The sequence below is a fragment of the Bombina bombina genome, chromosome 8 (assembly GCF_027579735.1).
Source record: "Bombina bombina isolate aBomBom1 chromosome 8, aBomBom1.pri, whole genome shotgun sequence".
NCBI lineage: Eukaryota > Metazoa > Chordata > Amphibia > Anura > Bombinatoridae > Bombina > Bombina bombina.
Window position 1 is genome coordinate 127,543,376 of NC_069506.1, and position 24,911 is coordinate 127,568,286.

The 24,911-nt window shown below is 42.5% G+C and overlaps 1 protein-coding gene across 3 annotated transcripts in view; it reads left to right on the top strand.

The window, feature by feature from the left end:
• Positions 1–24,911, top strand: part of CDC42 (cell division cycle 42) — a 109,183-nt gene that overhangs the window by 61,265 nt on the left and 23,007 nt on the right. For all 3 annotated transcript variants that reach the window (XM_053690573.1, XM_053690572.1, XM_053690575.1), the window contains exon 3: positions 4,471–4,543. In XM_053690573.1, the coding sequence (XP_053546548.1) occupies positions 4,471–4,543 (73 nt within the window). The remainder of the gene's footprint in view (positions 1–4,470; positions 4,544–24,911) is intronic.

The window sequence follows — 24,911 nt, forward strand, 5'->3', positions numbered from 1 at the left end:
CCAGAATTTTTATTGTTTTAAAAGATAGATAATCCCTTTATTACCCATTCCCCAGTTTTGCATAACCAACAGTTATATTAATATACTTTTAACCTCTGTGATTATCTTGTATCTAAACCTCTGCAAACTGCCCCTTTATTTCAGTTCTTTTGACAGACTTGCAGTTTAGCCAATCAGTGCCTGCTCCCAGATAACTTCACGTGCACGAGCACAGTGTTATCTATATGAAATACATGAACTAACACCCTCTAGTGGTGAAAATCTGTTCAAATGCATTCTGAAAAAAGGTGGCCTTCAAGGTCTAAGAAATTAGCATATAAACCTCCTAGGTTAAGCTTTCAACTAAGAATACCAATGGAACAAAGCAAATTTGGTGATAAAAGTAAATTGGAAAATTGTTTAAAATTACATGCTCTATCTGAATCATGAGTTTATTTTGGCCTAGACTGTCCCTTTAAAGCCAGTAATATAAGCGTGCCTTACTGTTCCTAATCTTAAAGTGATTGTAAATTTTAATGAATTACTGCCCAGTATCTAAAAATTAACTTAAAAACATGGTCACTTTAATAAATTAAAATTTTAAGACGACTTCCTCCAATCCAGTTCGTGGGGCACGCAACGATTGGAGGAAGCCAGATTTGTCATCGATCTGCTAAAGAAAGTAGGAGATGTGGGCGGAGGAACGATGGTATGTTTACCAGCATTCAATGGTAAATATTTTTGAAATGAAGAGCCTTTCAAAATTTTAATCAATTAAAGTGCCCGTGTTTTTTAAGTTCATTTTTAGATACTGGGCAGTAATTCATTCAAATCATTTTAATAGCACCATGAAACTGGTATTGTGACTCCAATTATGGCTACCAGCAGTTTGCCAAACCAAGCTGCTTTTGTGTGTTACATATTTATTTTGTGACTTATTTGTTAACCCCGTCCACCTGGGTGCTATGTAGCTAAATAGCGCTGTTTTGCAATAGTTTGGTACGAAATCCAAATATATTAATCCCCAACAAATCCCCATGAACGTAAATGTTTGTAAGGATTTTTACTTAGTCCTGCTCGTTCCCTGTGTCAGTGCTCTCCATGGGAGTTCCTGATGTCACTCCAAGTGTAATCCCCCCCTCCCAAAAAAAAAAACTAGAAACCAGTAACTGAGTTTTATAAACACCTGTTGTCTGGTAGCACTATATTATGGTGGAATACATGTCCATATAGGTGGAAAAAGTTATTAAAAACAAAATACAAATCTTTAATAGAAAAGGTACAAGAAACAGTGTACTAGTTTCGTAGATATGGTGTATTGTTTGGATCCAGTTTATGTAATTCTGGAACTTTGATTGTGTAAAAAGAAAATTTGTCTCCTTTCTTTAAAATTGAGCGGACTAGTAACTTTTAACCACTGATTATTAAAGTGAATATATACACTTACCGGCCACTTTATTAGGTACACCTGTTCAATTGCTTGGTAACACAAATTGCTAATCAGCCAATCACATGGCAGCAACTCAATGCATTTAGACATCTAGACATGGTGAAGACGACTTGCTGAAGTTCAAACCTAGCATCAGAATGGGGAAGAAAAAGGATTTAAGTGACTTTGAACGTGGCATGGTTGTTGGTGCCAGACGGACTGGTCTGAGTATTTCAAAAACTGATCTACTGGGATTTTCATGCACAACCATCGCAAGGGTTAACAGAGAATGGTCCAAAAAAAATATCCAGTGTCCAGCAGTAGTGTGGACGAAAATGCCTTGTTGATGTCAGAGGAAAATGGGCAGACTGGGAAGAGAGAGGCAACAGTAACTCAAATGACCACTTGTTAAAACTAAGGTATGCAGAATACCATCTCTGAACGCACAACACGTCGAACCTTGCAGCAGAAGACCAGACCGGGTGCCACTGCTGTCAGCTAAGAACAGGAAACTGAGGCTACAATTCACACAGGCTCACCAAAATTGGACAATAGAAGATTGGAAAAACGTTGCCTGGTCTGAGTCTATTTCAGCTGCGACATTCAGATGGTTTGGTCAGAATTTGGCGTAAACATGAAAGCATGGATCCATCATGTCTTGTATCAACGGTACAGGCTGGTGGTGTAATGGTGTGGGGAATATTTTCTTGGCACACTTTGGGCCCCTTAGTAAATGCCACGGCCTACCTGAGTATTGTTGCTGACCATGTCCATCCCTTTATGATTACAGTGTACCCATCTTCTGATGACTACTTCCAGCAGGATAATGCACCATGTAACAAAGTTAAAATCATCTCAAACTGGTTTCTTGAACATGACAATGAGTTCACTGTACTCTAATGGCCTCCACAGTCACCAGATCTCAATTCAATAGAGCACCTTTGGGATGTGGTGGAATGGGAGACTTGCATCATGGACGTGCAGCCGACAAATATGCTGCAACTGCGTGATGCTATCATGTCAATATGGACCAAACTGAGGAGTGTTTCCAACACCTTGTTGAATATATGCCACAAAGAATTAAGGCAGTTCTGAAGGCAAAAGGGGGTCTAACCGGGTACTAGCAAGGTTTACCTAATAAAGTGGTCGGTGAGTGTAGTTGTAATCTGTGTTCTGTCCAGGACCTTATTAATGGGTGCACCACCCAGCTGATTTTACTTACCACTTGGCTAAAATTTAAGCTAATGTTAAACTAAATGTGCTAATACAATTGTTTTCAAAATTTATTGTTAAAATTTTGTTATTTCACACACACGTATCTGTAATAGTTGCATGCAGTGCTCACTACTGCCCTCTATTGCTTATTCTCATAAATTTGTATTTGAACCATGGGTATGTTGAGTAATTATGCAGAGGAGCAATGGAGAGCCAGCTGTGGAGACACTGAAGACAATGCTCTCACTTTCTGCATTGGGGTTTTTAATCTGATAACAGAAACAGATGAGATGCTGTGAATGTGTTTAACCCCTTAATGACCACAGCACTTTTCCATTTTCTGTCCGTTTGGGACCAAGGCTATTTTTACATTTTTGCGGTGTTTGTGTTTAGCTGTAATTTCCCTCTTACTCATTTACTGTACCCACACATATTATATACCATTTTTCTCGCCATTAAATTAACTTTCTAAAAATACCATTATTTTCATCATATCTTATAATTTACTATAAAATTTTTTATAAAATATGAGGAAAAAATTGAAAAAAACACACTTTTTTTAACTTTGACCCCCCAAAAAAATTGAAAACAACACCCATGCTAAATAGTTTATAAATTTTGTCCTGAGTTTAGAAATACCTAATATTTACATGTTCTTTGCTTTTTTTGAAAGCTATAGGGCCATAAATACAAGTAGCACTTTGCTATTTCCAAACTACTTTTTTTCAAAATTAGCGCTAGTTACATTGGAACACTAATAGAAGGCCGCAAAATGCTGCTGCGCATCACACGTGTATTATGGCTAGCAGTGAAGGGGTTTATTAGGAAGTTTGTAGGGAGCTTGCAGGGTTAATTTTAGCTTTAGTGTAGAGATCAGCCTCCCATCTGACACATCAGACCCCCTGATCCCTCCCAAACAGCTTTCTTCCCTCCCCCACCCCACAATTGTCCCCGCAATCTTAAGTACTGGCAGAAAGTCTGCCAGTACTAAAATAAAAGCTTTTTGGGGGGTTTAGGTTTTTAAAAAAAAAAAAAAATTCTTCTGCTGTGTAGGACCCCCCTTAGCCTCCAACCTCCCTGATCCCCCCCAAAACAGCTCTGTAACCCTTCCCTATCTGCCTTATTGGGGGCCATCTTGGGTACTGGCAGCTGTCTGCCAGTACCCAGCTTGCACAAAAAAGGGCTTTTTTTTTTTTTTTCTTAGTGTTTTTTTTTTCTGTAGTGTAGCTTCCCCAAACACCCCCCACCACAAACCCCCACCACCTCATTGATCGTATTTTTTTTTTTAACTTTTTTTAACTGATTGCCTTTTTCTGTAGTGTAGTGGTTCCCACCCGCTCCCTCCCCGTGCACGCGCCCGCCCCCGCCCTCCCATGCACGCGCGCGCGTTCGTGCGCGCCCCCGGGCATCCCCGCCCCCCTCCACATCTCCAGGGCCATCGATGGCCGCCTCCCGGTACTGCTCCCACCCACCAACGAAGGAAGCCACCGATCTCCGGTGCAGAGAGGGCCACAGAGTGGCTCTCTCTGCATCGGATGGCTTCAAAAGGTTATTGCAGGATGCCTCCATATCGAGGCATCACTGCAATAACCGGAAAGCAGCTGGAAGCAAACAGGATCGCTTCCAGCTGCTTTCCACACCGAGGACGTGCAGGGTACGTTCTCAGGCATTAACTGCCTTTTTTTTTTTTTGAGGACGTACCCTGCACGTCCTCGGTCGTTAAGGGGTTAAAAGTCCAGAAGTTGAAATGAGAATTAGACCTTTTGGCAACGCAACCTATTTGCATCTACTTCTCTGTTTTTTTTTTTTTTTTAATTTTCTGATTAATTTGCTTATTTGTTTTATAGGTTTTTGACAACTATGCCGTAACAGTTATGATCGGTGGTGAGCCATATACCTTAGGTTTATTTGACACTGCAGGTAAGCTGATATTCAAATTAATATGCTTCACTTTAATAATTGCATTTATGCCACACGCTTCATGTACTGTTCCATGTGCATTGTGAATGAGATGTATCACAAGGATTAATGTGTGCTACTCTGCAGCGGCAACTAAAAATGAGCAGTATGGTTGGCTCTGTTGCTGCTTCTAAAACTTTCAAGTCAGTGCTGCTGCTGCTTTTTAAACAATGAATCAGATGCTACCTGCTTGTTCTATTGCCAGCTTGGGGGGGGGGGGGTGACAACTTTGTAGCATAATAAGAGGTGTAACAAACTACATGCTATGAGATTTAGACATGCAAAATCGTTGTTAGTTTGTCAAACAAATAAAATATTTCAGTAATTCTTTCATTGCAAGAATGAACAAATTTAAATGTTTTGTGTTTCTCTGTCTAATAGGTAAACGCAGCAAATGAATGCTGAACATATATTTCAACTTTATTAGTTTGGCCAACAGATGTAATTTTGTATGTCTAGCAAGATGTATCTTCTGTTTAACATATCCGTTCTATAAAAATAAAAGTGTAACATTTGTTGTGCAGTAGAAATGCTATTAAAAAGACATTGGGGATTTGCTGATGAAAAAAGTATAACTGTTTACTGGGATGTGCGCGTTCTGTGAGCATAACTTCCTTAGCGCAAATGATTACCTGCAAGTGAGTTAGCGAGTGTGATGACTAAGCCTATCTGCCCAGTTGTGGCTATGGGGAGAATGTGCGCATGAAGAGGTTAATAGCACTAAACCTCTGGTTCCCTTACACCTATTCCTCTACAGGGACCCCAAATTAACACCCAATTCTTGCCTATGCCAACCCAGATTAACAATACTGCCACCACCAAGAGTTTTAAATAAGGTAATGTGACTTTAACCTAATCTCTATAGAGTGTGAATTCAGATATTAGAGCCCAAAGGCGGAATTAGATTATTGCTATTTTTAATAACAAAAGACAAATACAGGTTACACAACCTTAACCCACAGTACTAAGAGATGCCAGGCATCCAGAGGGTAGGGGGAAGGAGGGGGGGGGGGGTCTTTAGATCAATGCATTCTTTAGCAAACACAGAATTTACAAAATAAAAGAACATTTCAAAACAAAAAACAATGTGATGGTGCACAAAAGGATATATCCAGTCCCAGATGTGGCTGATATTGCCGTGGGTCCAGGGGATAACTCTGGAAAAGGGGAAAAAATATATATAGTGAAGTCCTGTAAACACTTTACAGGTAAGAGCAAGTGGAAGAGGGTACTCGCATGCTCTAGAGCTTCAAGATATAAAGGCACAGGAAGACTCTGAATGGAGACAAGGATTCAAACTCCCAATGTAGGCATGTACATAGATTCAAACTCCAAATAGAAGCTCAGAAGTGGATAAAAATTAACAATTTTATTGAATAAAAACAAGTCACCAGGCAAGATACACGAGAATGCTCCAATGCAAGAACTGCCGCAATTACAGACCATATAGTCACAATATCTGTTTGGTGTGGTTACTTGTTTCAGTAGGACAAACTCTGCCTGTATTTGTGTCGTCACTATGTTCCAATGTACGTTTCGCCAATGGCCGCTTGGGCTTTTTTTCGAGGATATCCATGGTAGTTCATTTAGTCCTTTTAAAGTCTGCGAATCTTCTTTGAGGTTATGGAAACTAGAAATCCACTGTTTGCCGTATTAACACGTGATGGTTATAAAGGCTTTTTACATACAATTAACGATATTAAAAAATAGTTGTACACGCAAATAAAAACAATGTAATCCCAACATATTTAAACAAAATAAAATGTAATAGTTTATTTCTGTGTAAAATGACGAATCATGTTGTTGCCTATCGTAATGCGCCCCCTTTGGCGTCAAAACCAGGGGCGTTATTAACTTTCTGGACGTCAAAGGGAGCACGTTACGATTTGGCTAAATCGTGAGTAGTCATTTTACACAGAAATAAGACTATGCTTTGCGGGTGGAGGAACAACAGAATGTATAACAAAATGAAAGGGTAATTTTATATAATTTAGTGTCTCATGATAAAATCATATGGAGTAGTTGATACCTGGATTGGCTACTCAGCAGAGGTGGTATTGTGTTCTCAGCCTGGAAAAAAGGTTAATGTGCATTGCCTTTGTGTGAAATCTGCTCAGAAGGCTGTAAACTGAGATTCCCCCCCCCCCCCACTTCCTTCCCCCTCCTCAGCCTAGTGCTGTTAAATATAACTGTGTGTAGGAATGCAGAACGCTCCTCCCCTTGGAGACATAGTGGGGGCTAAGACTTGTTTTGCATTGGCTGAAGTCGTTGTAAATCATGGCCAGGGCGTTGTCTTTGACAAGACAAAGAGAATTGGATTTAAGTAGACAAGAAAAAGGTTTTTTTTAAGCAGAACTGCCCTTGGGACCAAGAGACTAACATTGGATGGCAGCTCTCCACATATCTAAAGGAATTTGATAAAAAGTAAGGTATAATTCTTTTTCATGTCCCATTTTGTTTTTAAAGAACTGTAGCTTTGCATATGTTCTGAATGTCTGTATAATTTTGCACTCTGTAACCTGTGTTGATATTTTTGTTATTAAACACATAGAAAATCTCATTCTGTCTTTGGGCTCTAATATCTAAATTCACACTCCTGTTGAGACAAGGTTAAAGGAACGTTATACCTAACTGTTAAATAGTGAGAGTTGTTAGGGGTTCCCCAAAACTCCCCATTAATTTAAAAGTTTTGGTGGTGGCAGCAGAGAAATTGTGAGAGCAGCGTGGACAAGATCTGGGGTTAATGTGGTGGCTCCTTTAAGGTCCTTTTGCAGAGTTGCAAGGATAAGGGAACCATAGCTGTGTGCCATTAACCCCTTCATGCCCACGCCCCTCTATTGTGACACTGAGAAGGATTGATTCGTCAGTCTACAATGATTTTTATTAATGAAAGTGCCTATCTTGTACTTTTTATTACAAATAGTGTTGAGATAATGTGTAAGTTTACAATAACTTCTCTTCCACCATTTCCCTTCAAGTGACTTATACTGTGAAACTATAGGGAGGAAGTGGGAAGGATTTCCTTTGTACATCTTGCTGTTTTGTCTTAGTTTTTTTTTTTTTTTTTTAACCCATTGCTAATAAATACAAAAACTAAGGGTTTTATCTCTAGTATCTACAAGAAAACTAATTCTTTGCTATGGCATGGAGAGTCCACAATGTCATTCCAATTACTAGTGGGATATTCAACTCCTGGCCTGCAGGAGGAGGCAAAGAGCACCCCTAGCAATGCTGTTAAAGGGCCACTAAGTAAATATTTTCTATGCCTGTTACTAACTACCCCAAATACGCTTTTTATCAATAGCATTTCATTAACATATCTCTACCGTATATCAGAAATCTTGTCTGCAAATTGAATTGTTTTCCAAACCCACTCCGTGGGTATCCTTTGCTCTGTACCAATCCGTTTACAATACCTAGGTTTCAAAATGGCGCTTTAAACACAAAGTTATTGGTTTAAGTATTTCTTCTGTTAAGTGTGATCAGTCCACGGGTCATCATTACTTCTGGGATATTACTCCTCCCCAACAGGAAGTGCAAGAGGATTCACCCAGCAGAGCTGCATATAGCTCCTCCCCTCTACGTCACTCCCAGTCATTCTCTTGCACCCAACGACTAGATAGGATGTGTGAGAGGACTATGGTGATTATACTTAGTTTTATATCTTCAATCAAAAGTTTGTTATTTTAAAATAGCACCGGAGTGTGTTATTACCTCTCTGGCAGAGTTTGAAGAAGAATCTACCAGAGTTTTTGCTATGATTTTAGCCGGAGTAGTTAAGATCATATTGCTGTTTCTCGGCCATCTGAGGAGAGGTAAACTTCAGATCAGTGGACAGCGGGCAGATTAATCTGCATAGAGGTATGTAGCAGCTTTTATTTTCTGACAATGGAATTGATGAGAAAATCCTGCCATACCGATATAATGTCATGTATGTATACTTTACACTTCAGTATTCTGGGGAATGGTACTTCACTAGAATTACACTGTAAGAAGTACATAAAGCTGTTTAATAACTAGAAATTATGTTTAACGTTTTTGCTGGAATGTAAAATCGTTTTCATTTGCTGAGGTACTGAGTGAATAAATGTTTTGGGCACTATTTTTCCACTTGGCAGTTGCTTAATCTTTTTTCTGACAGTTTCTGTTCTCTCTCACTGCTGTGTGTGAGGGGGAGGGGCCGTTTTTTGGCGCTTTTGCTACGCATCAGATATTTCAGTCAGCAGCTCATCGTATTTCCTGCATGATCCGGTGCATCTCTACAGAGCTCAGGGGTCTTCAAAACTTATTTTGAGGGAGGTAATTTCTCTCAGCAGAGCTGTGAGAATTATAGTTGACTGAGACAAAAAACGTTTATTCTGTAATTTGTTTCCTGCTTTCAGAATTTATCTTTGCTAATGGGATTAAACCTTTGCTAAAGTTGTGTTGTTTATAAGGATTGAGGCTATAACTGTTTCAATTTATTAATTTTCAACTGTCATAGATCTTCTGTGCTTCTTAAAGGCACAGTACGTTTTTAATATTATTCTAATTGAATTGTATTCCAAGTTGCAAGTTTATTTGCTAGTGTGTTAAACATGTCTGATTCAGAGGAAGATACCTGTGTCATTTGTTGCAATGCCAAAGTGGAGCCCAATAGAAATTTATGTACTAACTGTATTGATGCTACTTTAAATAAAAGTCAATCTGTACAAATTGAACAAATTTCACCAAACAACGAGGGGAGAGTTATGCCGACTAACTCGCCTCACGTGTCAGTACCTGCATCTCCCGCTCGGGAGGTGCGTGATATTGTAGCGCCGAGTACATCTGGGCGGCCATTACAAATCACATTACAGGATATGGCTACTGTTATGACTGAAGTTTTGGCTAAATTACCAGAACTAAGAGGTAAGCGTGATCACTCTGGGGTGAGAACAGAGTGCGCTGATAATATTAGGGCCATGTCAGACACTGCGTCACAGGTGGCAGAACATGAGGACGGAGAACTTCATTCTGTGGGTGACGGTTCTGATCCAAACAGACTGGATTCAGATATTTCAAATTTTAAATTTAAACTGGAAAACCTCCGTGTATTACTAGGGGAGGTGTTAGCGGCTCTGAATGATTGTAACACAGTTGCAATACCAGAGAAGATGTGTAGGTTGGATAAATATTTTGCGGTACCGGCGAGTACTGAGGTTTTTCCTATACCTAAGAGACTTACTGAAATTGTTACTAAGGAGTGGGATAGACCCGGTGTGCCGTTCTCACCCCCTCCGATATTTAGAAAAATGTTTCCAATAGACGCCACCACACGGGACTTATGGCAAACGGTCCCTAAGGTGGAGGGAGCAGTTTCTACTTTAGCTAAGCGTACCACTATCCCGGTGGAGGATAGCTGTGCTTTTTCAGATCCAATGGATAAAAAATTAGAGGGTTACCTTAAGAAAATGTTTGTTCAACAAGGTTTTATATTGCAACCCCTTGCATGCATTGCGCCGATCACGGCTGCAGCGGCATTCTGGATTGAGTCTCTGGAAGAGAACATTAGTTCAGCTACTCTGGACGACATTACGGACAGGCTTAGAGTCCTTAAACTAGCTAATTCATTCATTTCGGAGGCCGTAGTACATCTTACTAAACTTACGGCGAAGAATTCAGGATTCGCCATTCAGGCACGCAGGGCGCTGTGGCTAAAATCCTGGTCAGCTGATGTTACTTCTAAGTCTAAATTGCTTAATATACCTTTCAAAGGGCAGACCTTATTCGGGCCCGGGTTGAAAGAGATTATCGCTGACATTACAGGAGGTAAAGGCCATGCCCTGCCTCAGGACAAAGCCAAAGCTAAGGCTAGACAGTCTAATTTTCGTTCCTTTCGTAATTTCAAAGCAGGAGCAGCATCAACTTCCTCTGCTCCAAAACAGGAAGGAGCTGTTGCTCGCTACAGACAAGGCTGGAAACCTAACCAGTCCTGGAACAAGGGCAAGCAGACCAGGAAACCTGCTGCTGCCCCTAAAACAGCATGAATTGAGGGCCCCCGATCTGGGATCGGATCTAGTGGGGGGCAGACTTTCTCTCTTCGCCCAGGCTTGGGCAAGAGATGTCCAGGATCCCTGGGCGCTAGAGATAATATCTCAGGGATACCTTCTGGACTTCAAATACTCTCCTCCAAGAGAGAGATTTCATCTGTCAAGGTTGTCAACAATCCAGACAAAGAAAGAGGCGTTTCTACGCTGCGTACAAGAGCTCTTGTTAATGGGAGTAATCCATCCAGTTCCACAATCGGAACAGGGACAGGGGTTTTACTCAAATCTGTTTGTGGTTCCCAAAAAAGAGGGAACTTTCAGACCAATCCTGGACTTAAAGATCCTAAACAAATTCCTAAGAGTTCCATCGTTCAAGATGGAGACTATTCGGACAATTTTACCTATGATCCAAGAGGGTCAGTACATGACCACTGTAGATTTAAAAGATGCTTACCTTCACATACCGATTCACAAAGATCATTACCGGTACCTAAGGTTTGCCTTCCTAGACAGGCATTACCAGTTTGTGGCTCTTCCATTCGGATTGGCTACAGCTCCAAGAATCTTCACAAAGGTTCTGGGTGCTCTTCTGGCGGTACTAAGACCGCGGGGAATCTCGGTAGCTCCATACCTAGACGACATTCTGATACAAGCTTCAAGCTTTCAAACTGCCAAGTCTCATACAGAGTTAGTACTGGCATTTCTAAGGTCACATGGATGGAGGGTGAACGAAAAGAAAAGTTCACTCGTTCCACTCACAAGAGTTCCCTTCCTGGGGACTCTTATAGATTCTGTAGAAATGAAGATTTACCTGACAGAGGACAGGCTAACAAGACTTCAAAGTGCTTGCCGCACCCTTCATTCCATTCAACACCCGTCAGTGGCTCAATGCATGGAGGTAATCGGCTTAATGGTAGCGGCAATGGACATAGTACCCTTTGCACGCTTACACCTCAGACCACTGCAACTGTGCATGCTAAGTCAGTGGAATGGGGATTACTCAGACTTATCCCCTTCTCTGAATCTGGATCAAGAGACCAGAAATTCTCTTCTATGGTGGCTTTCTCGGCCACATCTGTCCAGGGGGATGCCATTCAGCAGACCAGACTGGACAATTGTAACAACAGACGCCAGCCTTCTAGGTTGGGGTGCCGTCTGGAATTCTCTGAAGGCTCAGGGACAATGGAGTCAGGAGGAGAGTCTCCTGCCAATAAACATTCTGGAATTGAGAGCAGTTCTCAATGCCCTCCTGGCTTGGCCCCAGTTGACAACTCGGGGGTTCATCAGGTTTCAGTCGGACAACATCACGACTGTAGCTTACATCAACCATCAGGGAGGGACAAGAAGCTCCCTAGCTATGATGGAAGTATCAAAGATAATTCGCTGGGCAGAGTCTCACTCTTGCCACCTGTCAGAAATCCACATCCCGGGAGTGGAGAACTGGGAGGCGGATTTCTTAAGTCGTCAGACTTTTCATCCGGGGGAGTGGGAACTCCATCCGGAGGTCTTTGCCCAAATACTTCGACGTTGGGGCAAACCAGAGATAGATCTCATGGCGTCTCGACAGAACGCCAAGCTTCCTCGTTACGGGTCCAGATCCAGGGATCCAGGAGCAGTCCTGATAGATGCCCTGACAGCACCTTGGGACTTCAGGATGGCTTACGTGTTTCCACCCTTCCCGATGCTTCCTCGATTGATTGCCAGAATCAAACAAGAGAGAGCATCAGTGATTCTAATAGCACCTGCGTGGCCACGCAGGACTTGGTATGCAGACCTGGTGGACATGTCATCCTGTCCACCTTGGTCTCTACCTCTGAAACAGGACCTTCTGATACAGGGTCCCTTCAAACATCAAAATCTAACTTCTCTGAAGCTGACTGCTTGGAAATTGAACGCTTGATTTTATCAAGACGTGGGTTTTCTGAGTCCGTTATTGATACCTTAATACAGGCTAGGAAACCTGTTACCAGAAAGATTTACCATAAGATATGGCGTAAATACCTATATTGGTGTGAATCCAAAGGTTACTCTTGGAGTAAGGTTAGGATTCCTAGGATATTGTCTTTTCTACAAGAAGGTTTAGAAAAGGGTTTATCTGCTAGTTCATTAAAGGGACAGATCTCAGCTCTGTCCATTCTGTTACACAAACGTCTGTCAGAAGTTCCTGACGTCCAGGCTTTTTGTCAGGCTTTGGCCAGGATTAAGCCTGTGTTTAAAACTGTTGCTCCACCATGGAGTTTAAACCTGGTTCTTAATGTTTTACAGGGCGTTCCGTTTGAACCCCTTCATTCCATTGATATAAAGTTGTTATCTTGGAAAGTTCTATTTTTAATGGCTTTTTCCTCGGCTCGAAGAGTCTCTGAATTATCAGCCTTACATTGTGATTCTCCTTATTTGATTTTTCATTCGGATAAGGTAGTTCTGCGTACTAAACCTGGGTTCTTACCTAAGGTAGTTACTAACAGGAATATCAATCAAGAGATTGTTGTTCCTTCTTTGTGCCCAAATCCTTCTTCGAAGAAGGAACGTCTACTGCACAACCTGGATGTAGTCCGTGCTCTAAAATTTTACTTACAGGCAACTAAGGAATTTCGACAAACGTCTTCTCTGTTTGTCGTTTACTCTGGGCAGAGGAGAGGTCAAAAAGCTTCTGCTACCTCTTTCTTTTTGGCTTCGTAGCATAATTCGTTTAGCTTATGAGACTGCTGGACAGCAGCCTCCTGAAAGAATTACAGCTCATTCTACTAGAGCTGTGGCTTCCACTTGGGCCTTCAAGAATGAGGCCTCTGTTGAGCAGATTTGCAAGGCTGCAACTTGGTCTTCGCTTCATACTTTTTCCAAATTTTACAAATTTGACACTTTTGCTTCATCGGAGGCTATTTTTGGGAGAAAGGTTCTTCAGGCAGTGGTTCCTTCTGTATAAAGAGCCTGCCTATCCCTCCCGTCATCCGTGTACTTTTGCTTTGGTATTGGTATCCCAGAAGTAATGATGACCCGTGGACTGATCACACTTAACAGAAGAAAACCTAATTTATGCTTACCTGATAAATTCCTTTCTTCTGTAGTGTGATCAGTCCACGGCCCGCCCTGTTTTTAAGGCAGGTAAATATTTTTCTCCAACATAGGTGTGTCCGGTCCACGGCGTCATCCTTACTTGTGGGATATTCTCCTCCCCAACAGGAAATGGCAAAGAGCCCAGCAAAGCTGGTCACATGATCCCTCCTAGGCTCCGCCTACCCCAGTCATTCTCTTTGCCGTTGTACAGGCAACATCTCCACGGAGATGGCTTAGAGTTTTTTAGTGTTTAACTGTAGTTTTTATTATTCAATCAAGAGTTTGTTATTTTGAAATAGTGCTGGTATGTACTATTTACTCAGAAACAGAAAAGAGATGAAGATTTCTGTTTGTATGAGGAAAATGATTTTAGCAACCGTAACTAAAATCCATGGCTGTTCCACACAGGACTGTTGAGAGCAATTAACTTCAGTTGGGGGAACAGTGTGCAGTCTCTTGCTGCTTGAGGTATGACACATTCTAACAAGACGATGTAATGCTGGAAGCTGTCATTTTCCCTATGGGATCCGGTAAGCCATGTTTATTACGATCATAAATAAGGGCTTCACAAGGGCTTATTAAGACTGTAGACTGTTTCTGGGCTAAATCGATTCATTATTAACACATATTTAGCCTTGAGGAATCATTTTATCTGGGTATTTTGATATAATAATATCGGCAGGCACTGTATTAGACACCTTATTCCTTAGGGGCTTTCCCAAAGCTTAAGCAGAGCCTCATTTTCGCGCCGGTGTGGCGCACTTGTTTTTGAGAAGCATGGCATGCAGTCGCATGTGAGAGGAGCTCTGATACTAAGAAAAGACTTTCTGAAGGCGTCATTTGGTATCGTATTCCCCTTTGGGCTTGGTTGGGTCTCAGCAAAGCAGATACCAGGGACTGTAAAGGGGTTAAAGTTTAAAACGGCTCCGGTTCCGTTATTTTAAGGGTTAAAGCTTCCAAATTTGGTGTGCAATACTTTTAAGGCTTTAAGACACTGTGGTGAAAATTTGGTGAATTTTGAACAATTCCTTCATGTTTTTTCGCAATTGCAGTAATAAAGTGTGTTCAGTTTACAATTTAAAGTGACAGTAACGGTTTTATTTTAAAACGTTTTTGTACTTTGTTATCAAGTTTATGCCTGTTTAACATGTCTGAACTACCAGATAGACTGTGTTCTGAATGTGGGGAAGCCAGAATTCCTATTCATTTAAATAAATGTGATTTATGTGATAATGACAATGATGCCCAAGATGATTCCTCAAGTGAGGGGAGTAAGCATGGTACTGCATCATTCCCTCCTTCGTCTACACGAGTCTTGCCCACTCAGGAGGCCCCTAGTACATCTAGCGCGCCAATACTCCTTACTATGCAACAATTAACGGCTGTAATGGATAATTCTGTCAAAAACATTTTAGCCAAAATGAACCCTTGTCAGCGTAAACGTGGCTGCTCTGTTTTAGATACTGAAGAGCATGACGACGCTGATATTAATATCTCTGAAGGGCCCCTAACCCAGTCTGATGGGGCCAGGGAAGTTTTGTCTGAGGGAGAAATTACTGATTCAGGGAACATTTCTCAACAGGCTGAACCTGATGTGATTGCATTTAAATTTAAGTTGGAACATCTCCGCATTCTGCTTAAGGAGGTATTATCCACTCTGGATGATTGTGAAAAGTTGGTCATCCCAGAGAAACTATGTAAAATGGACAAGTTCCTAGAGGTGCCGGGGCTCCCAGAAGCTTTTCCTATACCCAAGCGGGTGGCGGACATTGTTAATAAAGAATGGGAAAGGCCCGGTATTCCTTTCGTCCCTCCCCCCATATTTAAAAAATTGTTTCCTATGGTCGACCCCAGAAAGGACTTATGGCAGACAGTCCCCAAGGTCGAGGGAGCGGTTTCCACTTTAAACAAACGCACCACTATACCCATAGAGGATAGTTGTGCTTTCAAAGATCCTATGGATAAAAAATTAGAAGGTTTGCTTAAAAAGATGTTTGTTCAGCAGGGTTACCTTCTACAACCAATTTCATGCATTGTCCCTGTCGCTACAGCCGCATGTTTCTGGTTCGATGAGCTGATAAAGACGCTCGATAGTGATTCTCCTCCTTATGAGGAGATTATGGACAGAATCAATGCTCTCAAATTGGCTAATTCTTTCACCCTAGACGCCACTTTGCAATTGGCTAGGTTAGCGGCTAAGAATTCTGGGTTTGCTATTGTGGCGCGCAGAGCGCTTTGGTTGAAATCTTGGTCGGCTGATGCGTCTTCCAAGAACAAGCTACTAAACATTCCTTTCAAGGGGAAAACGCTGTTTGGCCCTGACTTGAAAGAGATTATCTCTGATATCACTGGGGGTAAGGGCCACGCCCTTCCTCAGGATCGGCCTTTCAAGGCAAAAAATAGACCTAATTTTCGTCCCTTTCGTAAAAACGGACCAGCCCAAAGTGCTACGTCCTCTAAGCAAGAGGGTAATACTTCTCAAGCCAAGCCAGCTTGGAGACCAATGCAAGGCTGGAACAAGGGAAAGCAGGCCAAGAAACCTGCCACTGCTACCAAGACAGCATGAAATGTTGGCCCCCAATCCGGGACCGGATCTGGTGGGGGGCAGACTCTCTCTCTTCGCTCAGGCTTGGGCAAGAGATGTTCTGGATCCTTGGGCGCTAGAAATAGTCTCCCAAGGTTATCTTCTGGAATTCAAGGGACTTCCCCCAAGGGGGAGGTTCCACAGGTCTCAGTTGTCTTCAGATCAAATAAAAAGACAGGCGTTCTTACATTGTGTAGAAGACCTGTTAAAAATGGGAGTGATTCATCCAGTTCCATTAAGAGAACAAGGGATGGGGTTCTACTCCAATCTGTTCATAGTTCCCAAAAAAGAGGGAACGTTCAGACCAATCTTAGATCTCAAGATCTTAAACAAGTTTCTCAAGGTTCCATCGTTCAAGATGGAAACCATTCGAACTATTCTTCCTTCCATCCAGGAAGGTCAATTCATGACCACGGTGGATTTAAAGGATGCGTATCTACATATTCCTATCCACAAGGAACATCATCGGTTCCTAAGGTTCGCATTCCTGGACAAACATTACCAGTTCGTGGCGCTTCCTTTCGGATTAGCCACTGCTCCAAGGATTTTCACAAAGGTACTAGGGTCCCTTCTAGCTGTGCTACGACCAAGGGGCGTTGCGGTAGTACCTTACTTGGACGACATTCTGATTCAAGCGTCGTCCCTTCCTCAAGCAAAGGCTCACACGGACATCGTCCTGGCCTTTCTCAGATCTCACGGATGGCAAGTGAACGTGGAAAAGAGTTCTCTATCCCCGTCAACAAGGGTTCCCTTCTTGGGAACAATTATAGACTCCTTAGAAATGAGGATTTTTCTGACAGAGGTCAGAAAAACAAAACTTCTAGACTCTTGTCGGATACTTCATTCCGTTCCTCTTCCTTCCATAGCTCAGTGCATGGAAGTGATCGGGTTGATGGTAGCGGCAATGGACATAGTTCCTTTTGCGCGCATTCATCTAAGACCATTACAACTGTGCATGCTCAGTCAGTGGAATGGGGACTATACAGACTTGTCTCCGAAGATACAAGTAAATCAGAGGACCAGAGACTCACTCCGTTGGTGGCTGTCCCTGGACAACCTGTCACAAGGGATGACATTCCGCAGACCAGAGTGGGTCATTGTCACGACCGACGCCAGTCTGATGGGCTGGGGCGCGGTCTGGGGATCCCTGAAAGCTCAGGGTCTTTGGTCTCGGGAAGAATCTCTTCTACCGATAAATATTCTGGAACTGAGAGCGATATTCAATGCTCTCAAGGCTTGGCCTCAGCTAGCGAGGACCAAGTTCATACGTTTTCAATCAGACAACATGACAACTGTTGCGTACATCAACCATCAGGGGGGAACAAGGAGTTCCCTAGCGATGGAAGAAGTGACCAAAATCATTCTATGGGCGGAGTCTCACTCCTGCCACCTGTCTGCTATCCACATCCCAGGAGTGGAAAATTGGGAAGCGGATTTTCTGAGTCGTCAGACATTGCATCCGGGGGAGTGGGAACTCCATCCGGAAATCTTTGCCCAAGTCACTCACCTGTGGGGCATTCCAGATATGGATCTGATGGCCTCTCGTCAGAACTTCAAAGTTCCTTGCTACGGGGCCAGATCCAGGGATCCCAAGGCGGCTCTAGTGGATGCACTAGTAGCACCTTGGACCTTCAAACTAGCTTATGTGTTCCCGCCATTTCCTCTCATCCCCAGGCTGGTAGCCAGGATCAATCAGGAGAGGGCGTCGGTGATCTTGATAGCTCCTGCGTGGCCACGCAGGACTTGGTATGCAGATCTGGTGAATATGTCATCGGCTCCACCTTGGAAGCTACCTTTGAGACGAGACCTTCTTGTTCAGGGTCCGTTCGAACATCCGAATCTGGTTTCACTCCAGCTGACTGCTTGGAGATTGAACGCTTGATTTTATCGAAGCGAGGATTCTCAGATTCTGTTATCGATACTCTTGTTCAGGCCAGAAAGCCTGTCACTAGAAAGATTTACCACAAAATTTGGAAAAAATATATCTGTTGGTGTGAATCTAAAGGATTCCCTTGGGACAAGGTTAAGATTCCTAGGATTCTATCCTTCCTTCAAGAAGGATTGGAAAAAGGATTATCTGCAAGTTCCCTGAAGGGACAGATTTCTGCCTTGTCGGTGTTACTTCACAAAAAGCTGGCAGCTGTGCCAGATGTTCAAGCCTTTGTTCAGGCTCTGGTTAGAATCAAGCCTGTTTACAAACCTTTGACTCCTCCTTGGAGTCTCAATTTAGTTCTTTCAGTTCTTCAGGGGGTTCCGTTTGAACCCTTACATTCCGTTGATATTAAGTTATTATCTTGGAAAGTTTTGTTTTTAGTTGCAATTTCTTCTGCTAGAAGAGTTTCAGAATTATCTGCTCTGCAGTGTTCTCCTCCTTATCTGGTGTTCCATGCAGATAAGGTGGTTTTACGTACTAAACCTGGTTTTCTTCCAAAAGTTGTTTCTAACAAAAACATTAACCAGGAGATTATCGTACCTTCTCTGTGTCCGAAACCAGTTTCAAAGAAGGAACGTTTGTTGCACAATTTGGATGTTGTTCGCGCTCTAAAATTCTATTTAGATGCTACAAAGGATTTTAGACAAACATCTTCCTTGTTTGTTGTTTATTCAGGTAAAAGGAGAGGTCAAAAAGCAACTTCTACCTCTCTCTCTTTTTGGATTAAAAGCATCATCAGATTGGCTTACGAGACTGCCGGACGGCAGCCTCCCGAAAGAATCACAGCTCATTCCACTAGGGCTGTGGCTTCCACATGGGCCTTCAAGAACGAGGCTTCTGTTGATCAGATATGTAGGGCAGCGACTTGGTCTTCACTGCACACTTTTACCAAATTTTACAAGTTTGATACTTTTGCTTCTTCTGAGGCTATTTTTGGGAGAAAGGTTTTGCAAGCCGTGGTGCCTTCCATTTAGGTGACCTGATTTGCTCCCTCCCTTCATCCGTGTCCTAAAGCTTTGGTATTGGTTCCCACAAGTAAGGATGACGCCGTGGACCGGACACACCTATGTTGGAGAAAACAGAATTTATGTTTACCTGATAAATTTCTTTCTCCAACGGTGTGTCCGGTCCACGGCCCGCCCTGGTTTTTTAATCAGGTCTGATAATTTATTTTCTTTAACTACAGTCACCACGGTACCATATGGTTTCTCCTATGCAAATATTCCTCCTTAACGTCGGTCGAATGACTGGGGTAGGCGGAGCCTAGGAGGGATCATGTGACCAGCTTTGCTGGGCTCTTTGCCATTTCCTGTTGGGGAGGAGAATATCCCACAAGTAAGGATGACGCCGTGGACCGGACACACCGTTGGAGAAAGAAATTTATCAGGTAAACATAAATTCTGTTTTTAATTTATACTCCAGTCACCACTTCACCCTTGGCTTTTCCTTTCTCGTTGGTCCTTGGTCGAATGACTGGGAGTGACGTAGAGGGGAGGAGCTATATGCAGCTCTGCTGGGTGAATCCTCTTGCACTTCCTGTTGGGGAGGAGTAATATCCCAGAAGTAATGATGACCCGTGGACTGATCACACTACAGAAGAAAGGAATTTATCAGGTAAGCATAAATTATGTTTTTGAACACTCAGTGCTGAAAATAGTGGGCAGGATAACGTTACATCATCGGCGAATAAAAGATATAACTTTTAGAACGTTATGAAACTTCGTTTTGGAGAAAATATAGGTCAGTAGGTTTTAATTAATGTTTATTAACTTTAATATGTTAGTTGTTTAGCTTAAAAATTATAACAAAGTAATCCTTTAAGTGTATTTTCCCTTACCCATAATCCCCAGTCATTCTCTTTGCGTTTGTCAATGGAGGATGTGCGAAGATGGTGTCTGAATATGTCTTTTTATGGGATTTGGGGTGTTATGCTGTGTCCATGTCAATCTCTTTAGTAAGAGTAAAGGTGGCTTTTAGCAGTTAGACGGCAAGGTAGTCTTTGCTTAAACTTCTAACAATGCTACCCCTTTATATAAAACCAGGGTTGGTTACTGTTTTGTTAAGTGTGGTCAGTCCACGGGTCATCATTACTTCTGGGATATTATCTCCTCCCCTACAGGAAGTGCAAGAGGATTCACCCAGCAGAGCTGCTATATAGCTCCTCCCCTCTACGTCACCTCCAGTCATTCTCTTGTACCCAACGAATAGATAGGATGTGTGAGAGGACTGTGGTGATTTTAATTAGTTTATTACCTTCAATCAAAAGTTTGTTATTTTATAATAGCACCGGAGTGTGTTATTCATTCTCTGGTAGAATTTGAAGAAGAATCTACCTGAGTTTTTTCTATGATTTTAGCCGGAGTAGTTAAGATCATATTGCTTTTTCTCGGCCATCTGAGGAGAGGTAAACTTCAGATCAGGGGACAGCGGGCAGATTAATCTGCAAAGAGGTATGTATCAGTTTATTATTTTCTGACATGGAATTGATGAGAAAATCCTGCCATACCGTTATAATGTAAACTCAGCCTTAAATGCAGTAGATGTAGCTGGTATCAGGCTGTCATGTATGTATATTTTACACTTCAGTATTCTGGGGAATGGTACTTCACTGGATTTATACTGTATGCATAGACTTAACCTAATTTGCAGGGACTTGCAATAGGTTTTAAATAACAATTAATTTATTGAGGTTAAATGTTTTTTTGCTGGCATGTAAAATCGTTTATTTCTCTGAGGTACTGGGTGAAAAAATGTTTTGGGCACTATTTTTTCCACTTGGCAATAGTTTTGTTTAAATTAAAGCAGTTTACTGATCTCTCTCACTGTTATGTGTGAGGGGGAGGGGCCATTTTTGGCGCTTTTACTACGCATCAAAAAACTCAGAGGTTCATTTTCTTCCTGCATGATCCGGTTCATCTCTACAGAACTCGGGGATCTCCAAAGCCTTTTTTGAGGGAGGTAATCATTCACAGCAGAGCTGTGAAGATTGTAGTTGACTGTGATAAAAAACGTTTATTTGTGTATTTTTTCTGCTGCCAGGGTTAGTTATCCTTTGCTAATGGGAACAATCCTTTGCTAAAATTGTATATTTCTTACAAAGATTTGATGCTATAACTTATTTATTTTCAACTGTCATAATTTTTTCTGTGCTTCTTATAGGCACAGTTCGTTTTCATATTATTGTAAATTACTTGAAAAGCATTTCCAAGTTGCTAGTTTATTGCTAGTGTGTTAAACATGTCTGATTCAGAGGAAGATACATGTGCTATATGTGCTAATGCCAAAGTGGAGCCCAATAGAAATTTATGTACTAATTGTATTGATGTTACTTTAAATAAAGGTCAATCTGTACAAACTGAACATATTTCACCTAACAACGAGGGGAGAGTTATGCCGACTAACTCGCCTCACGTGTCAGTACCTGCATCTCCCGCTCGGGAGGTGCGTGATATTGTAGCGCCGAGTACATCTGGGCGGCCATTTCAAATCACATTACAGGATATGGCTACTGTTATGACTGAAGTTTTGGCTAAATTACCAGAACTTAGAGGCAAGCGTGATCACTCTGGGGTGAGAACAGAGTGCGCTGATAATATTAGGGCCATGTCAGACACTGCGTCACAGGTGGCAGAACATGAGGACGGAGAACTTCATTCTGTGGGTGACGGTTCTGATCCAAACAGACTGGATTCAGATATTTCAAATTTTAAATTTAAGCTGGAAAACCTCCGTGTATTACTAGGGGAGGTGTTAGCGGCTCTGAATGATTGTAACACAGTTGCAATACCAGAGAAAATGTGTAGGTTGGATAAATATTTTGCGGTACCGGCGAGTACTGATGTTTTTCCTATACCTAAGAGACTTACTGAAATTGTTACTAAGGAGTGGGATAGACCCGGTGTGCCGTTCTCACCCCCTCCGATATTTAGAAAAATGTTTCCAATAGACGCCACCACACAGGACTTATGGCAAACGGTCCCTAAGGTGGAGGGAGCAGTTTCTACTTTAGCTAAGCGTACCACTATCCCGGTGGAGGATAGCTGTGCTTTTTCAGATCCAATGGATAAAAAATTAGAGGGTTACCTTAAGAAAATGTTTGTTCAACAAGGTTTTATATTGCAACCTCTTGCATGTATTGCGCCTGTCACGGCTGCAGCAGCATTTTGGTTTGAGTCTCTGGAAGAGACACTTGAATCATCTACACTAGATGAGATTACACTCAAACTTAAAGCCCTTAAGGTAGCTAACTCATTTATTTCAGATGCCGTAGTACATTTAACTAAACTTACGGCTAAGAATTCCGGATTTGCCATTCAGGCACGCAGAGCACTGTGGCTAAAATCCTGGTCAGCTGATGTTACTTCTAAGTCTAAATTGCTTAATATACCTTTCAAAGGGCAGACCTTATTCGGGCCCGGGTTGAAAGAGATTATCGCTGACATTACAGGAGGTAAAGGCCATGCCCTGCCTCAGGACAAAGCCAAACCTAGGGCTAGACAGTCTAATTTTCGTTCCTTTCGTAATTTCAAAGCAGGAACAGAATCAACTTCCTCTGCACCAAAACAGGAAGGAGCTGTTGCTCGCTACAGACAAGGCTGGAAACCTAACCAGTCCTGGAACAAGGGTAAGCAGGCCAGGAAACCTGCTGCTGCCCCTAAGACAGCATGAATCGAGGGCCCCCGATCCGGGACCGGATCTAGTAGGGGGCAGACTTTCTCTCTTCGCCCAGGCTTGGGCAAGAGATGTTCAGGATCCCTGGGCGTTAGAGATCATATCTCAGGGATACCTTCTGGACTTCAAATCCTCTCCCCCAAGAGGGAGATTTCATCTGTCAAGGTTGTCAACATACCAAATAAAGAAAGAAGCGTTCCTACGCTGCGTAAAAGATCTTTTATTAATGGGAGTGATCCATCCAGTTCCGCGGTCGGAACAAGGACACGGGTTTTACTCAAATCTGTTTGTAGTTCCCAAAAAAGAGGGAACTTTCAGGCCAATCTTGGATTTAAAGATCCTAAACAAATTCCTAAGAGTTCCATCGTTCAAGATGGAAACTATTCGAACAATTTTGCCCATGATCCAAGAGGGTCAGTACATGACCACAGTGGATTTAAAGGATGCTTACCTTCACATACCGATTCACAGAAATCATTACCGGTATCTAAGGTTTGCCTTTCTAGACAGGCATTACCAGTTTGTAGCTCTTCCATTCGGATTGGCTACGGCTCCAAGAATCTTCACAAAGGTTCTGGGTACTCTTCTGGCGGTACTAAGACCGCAAGGAATTTCGGTAGCTCCGTACCTAGACGACATTCTGATACAAGCTTCAAGCTTTCAAACTGCCAAGTCTCATACAGAGTTAGTACTGGCATTTCTAAGGTCGCATGGATGGAAGGTGAACGAAAAGAAGAGTTCTCTCTTTCCACTAACAAGAGTTCCCTTCTTGGGGACTCTGATAGATTCTGTAGAAATGAAGATTTACCTGACAGAAGACAGGTTAACAAAGCTTCAAAATGCATGCCGTGTCCTTCATTCCATTCAACACCCGTCAGTAGCTCAATGCATGGAGGTGATCGGCTTAATGGTAGCGGCAATGGACATAGTACCTTTTGCACGCCTACATCTCAGACCGCTGCAATTGTGCATGCTAAGTCAGTGGAATGGGGATTACTCAGATTTGTCCCCCACTCTGAATCTGAATCAAGAGACCAGAAATTCTCTTCTATGGTGGCTTTATCGGCCACACCTGTCCAGGGGGATGCCATTCAGCAGGCCAGACTGGACAATTGTAACAACAGACGCCAGCCTACTAGGTTGGGGCGCTGTCTGGAATTCTCTGAAGGCTCAGGGACTATGGAATCAGGAGGAGAGTCTCCTTCCAATAAACATTCTGGAATTGAGAGCAGTTCTCAATGCCCTTCTGGCTTGGCCCCAGTTAACAACTCGGGGGTTCATCAGGTTTCAGTCGGACAACATCACGACTGTAGCTTACATCAACCATCAGGGAGGGACAAGAAGCTCCCTAGCTATGATGGAAGTATCAAAGATAATTCGCTGGGCAGAGTCTCACTCTTGCCACCTGTCAGAAATCCACATCCCGGGAGTGGAGAACTGGGAGGCGGATTTCTTAAGTCGTCAGACTTTTCATCCGGGGGAGTGGGAACTTCATCCGGAGGTCTTTGCCCAAATACTTCGACGTTGGGGCAAACCAGAGATAGATCTCATGGCGTCTCGACAGAACGCCAAGCTTCCTCGTTACGGGTCCAGATCCAGGGATCCGGGAGCGGTTCTGATAGATGCTTTGACAGCACCTTGGACCTTCGGGATGGCTTATGTGTTTCCACCCTTCCCGATGCTTCCTCGATTGATTGCCAGAATCAAACAGGAGAGAGCATCAGTGATTCTAATAGCACCTGCATGGCCACGCAGGACTTGGTATGCAGATCTAGTGGACATGTCATCCTGTCCGCCTTGGTCTCTACCTCTGAAACAGGACCTTCTGATCCAGGGTCCATTCAAACATCAAAATCTAACTTCTCTGAAGTTGACTGCTTGGAAATTGAACGCTTGATTTTATCAAAACGTGGTTTTTCTGAGCCAGTTATTGATACCTTAATACAGGCTAGGAAGCCTGTTACCAGAAGGATTTACCATAAAATATGGCGTAAATACTTATATTGGTGCGAATCCAAGAGTTACTCATGGAGTAAGGTTAGGATTCCAAGGATATTGTCTTTTCTACAAGAAGGTTTA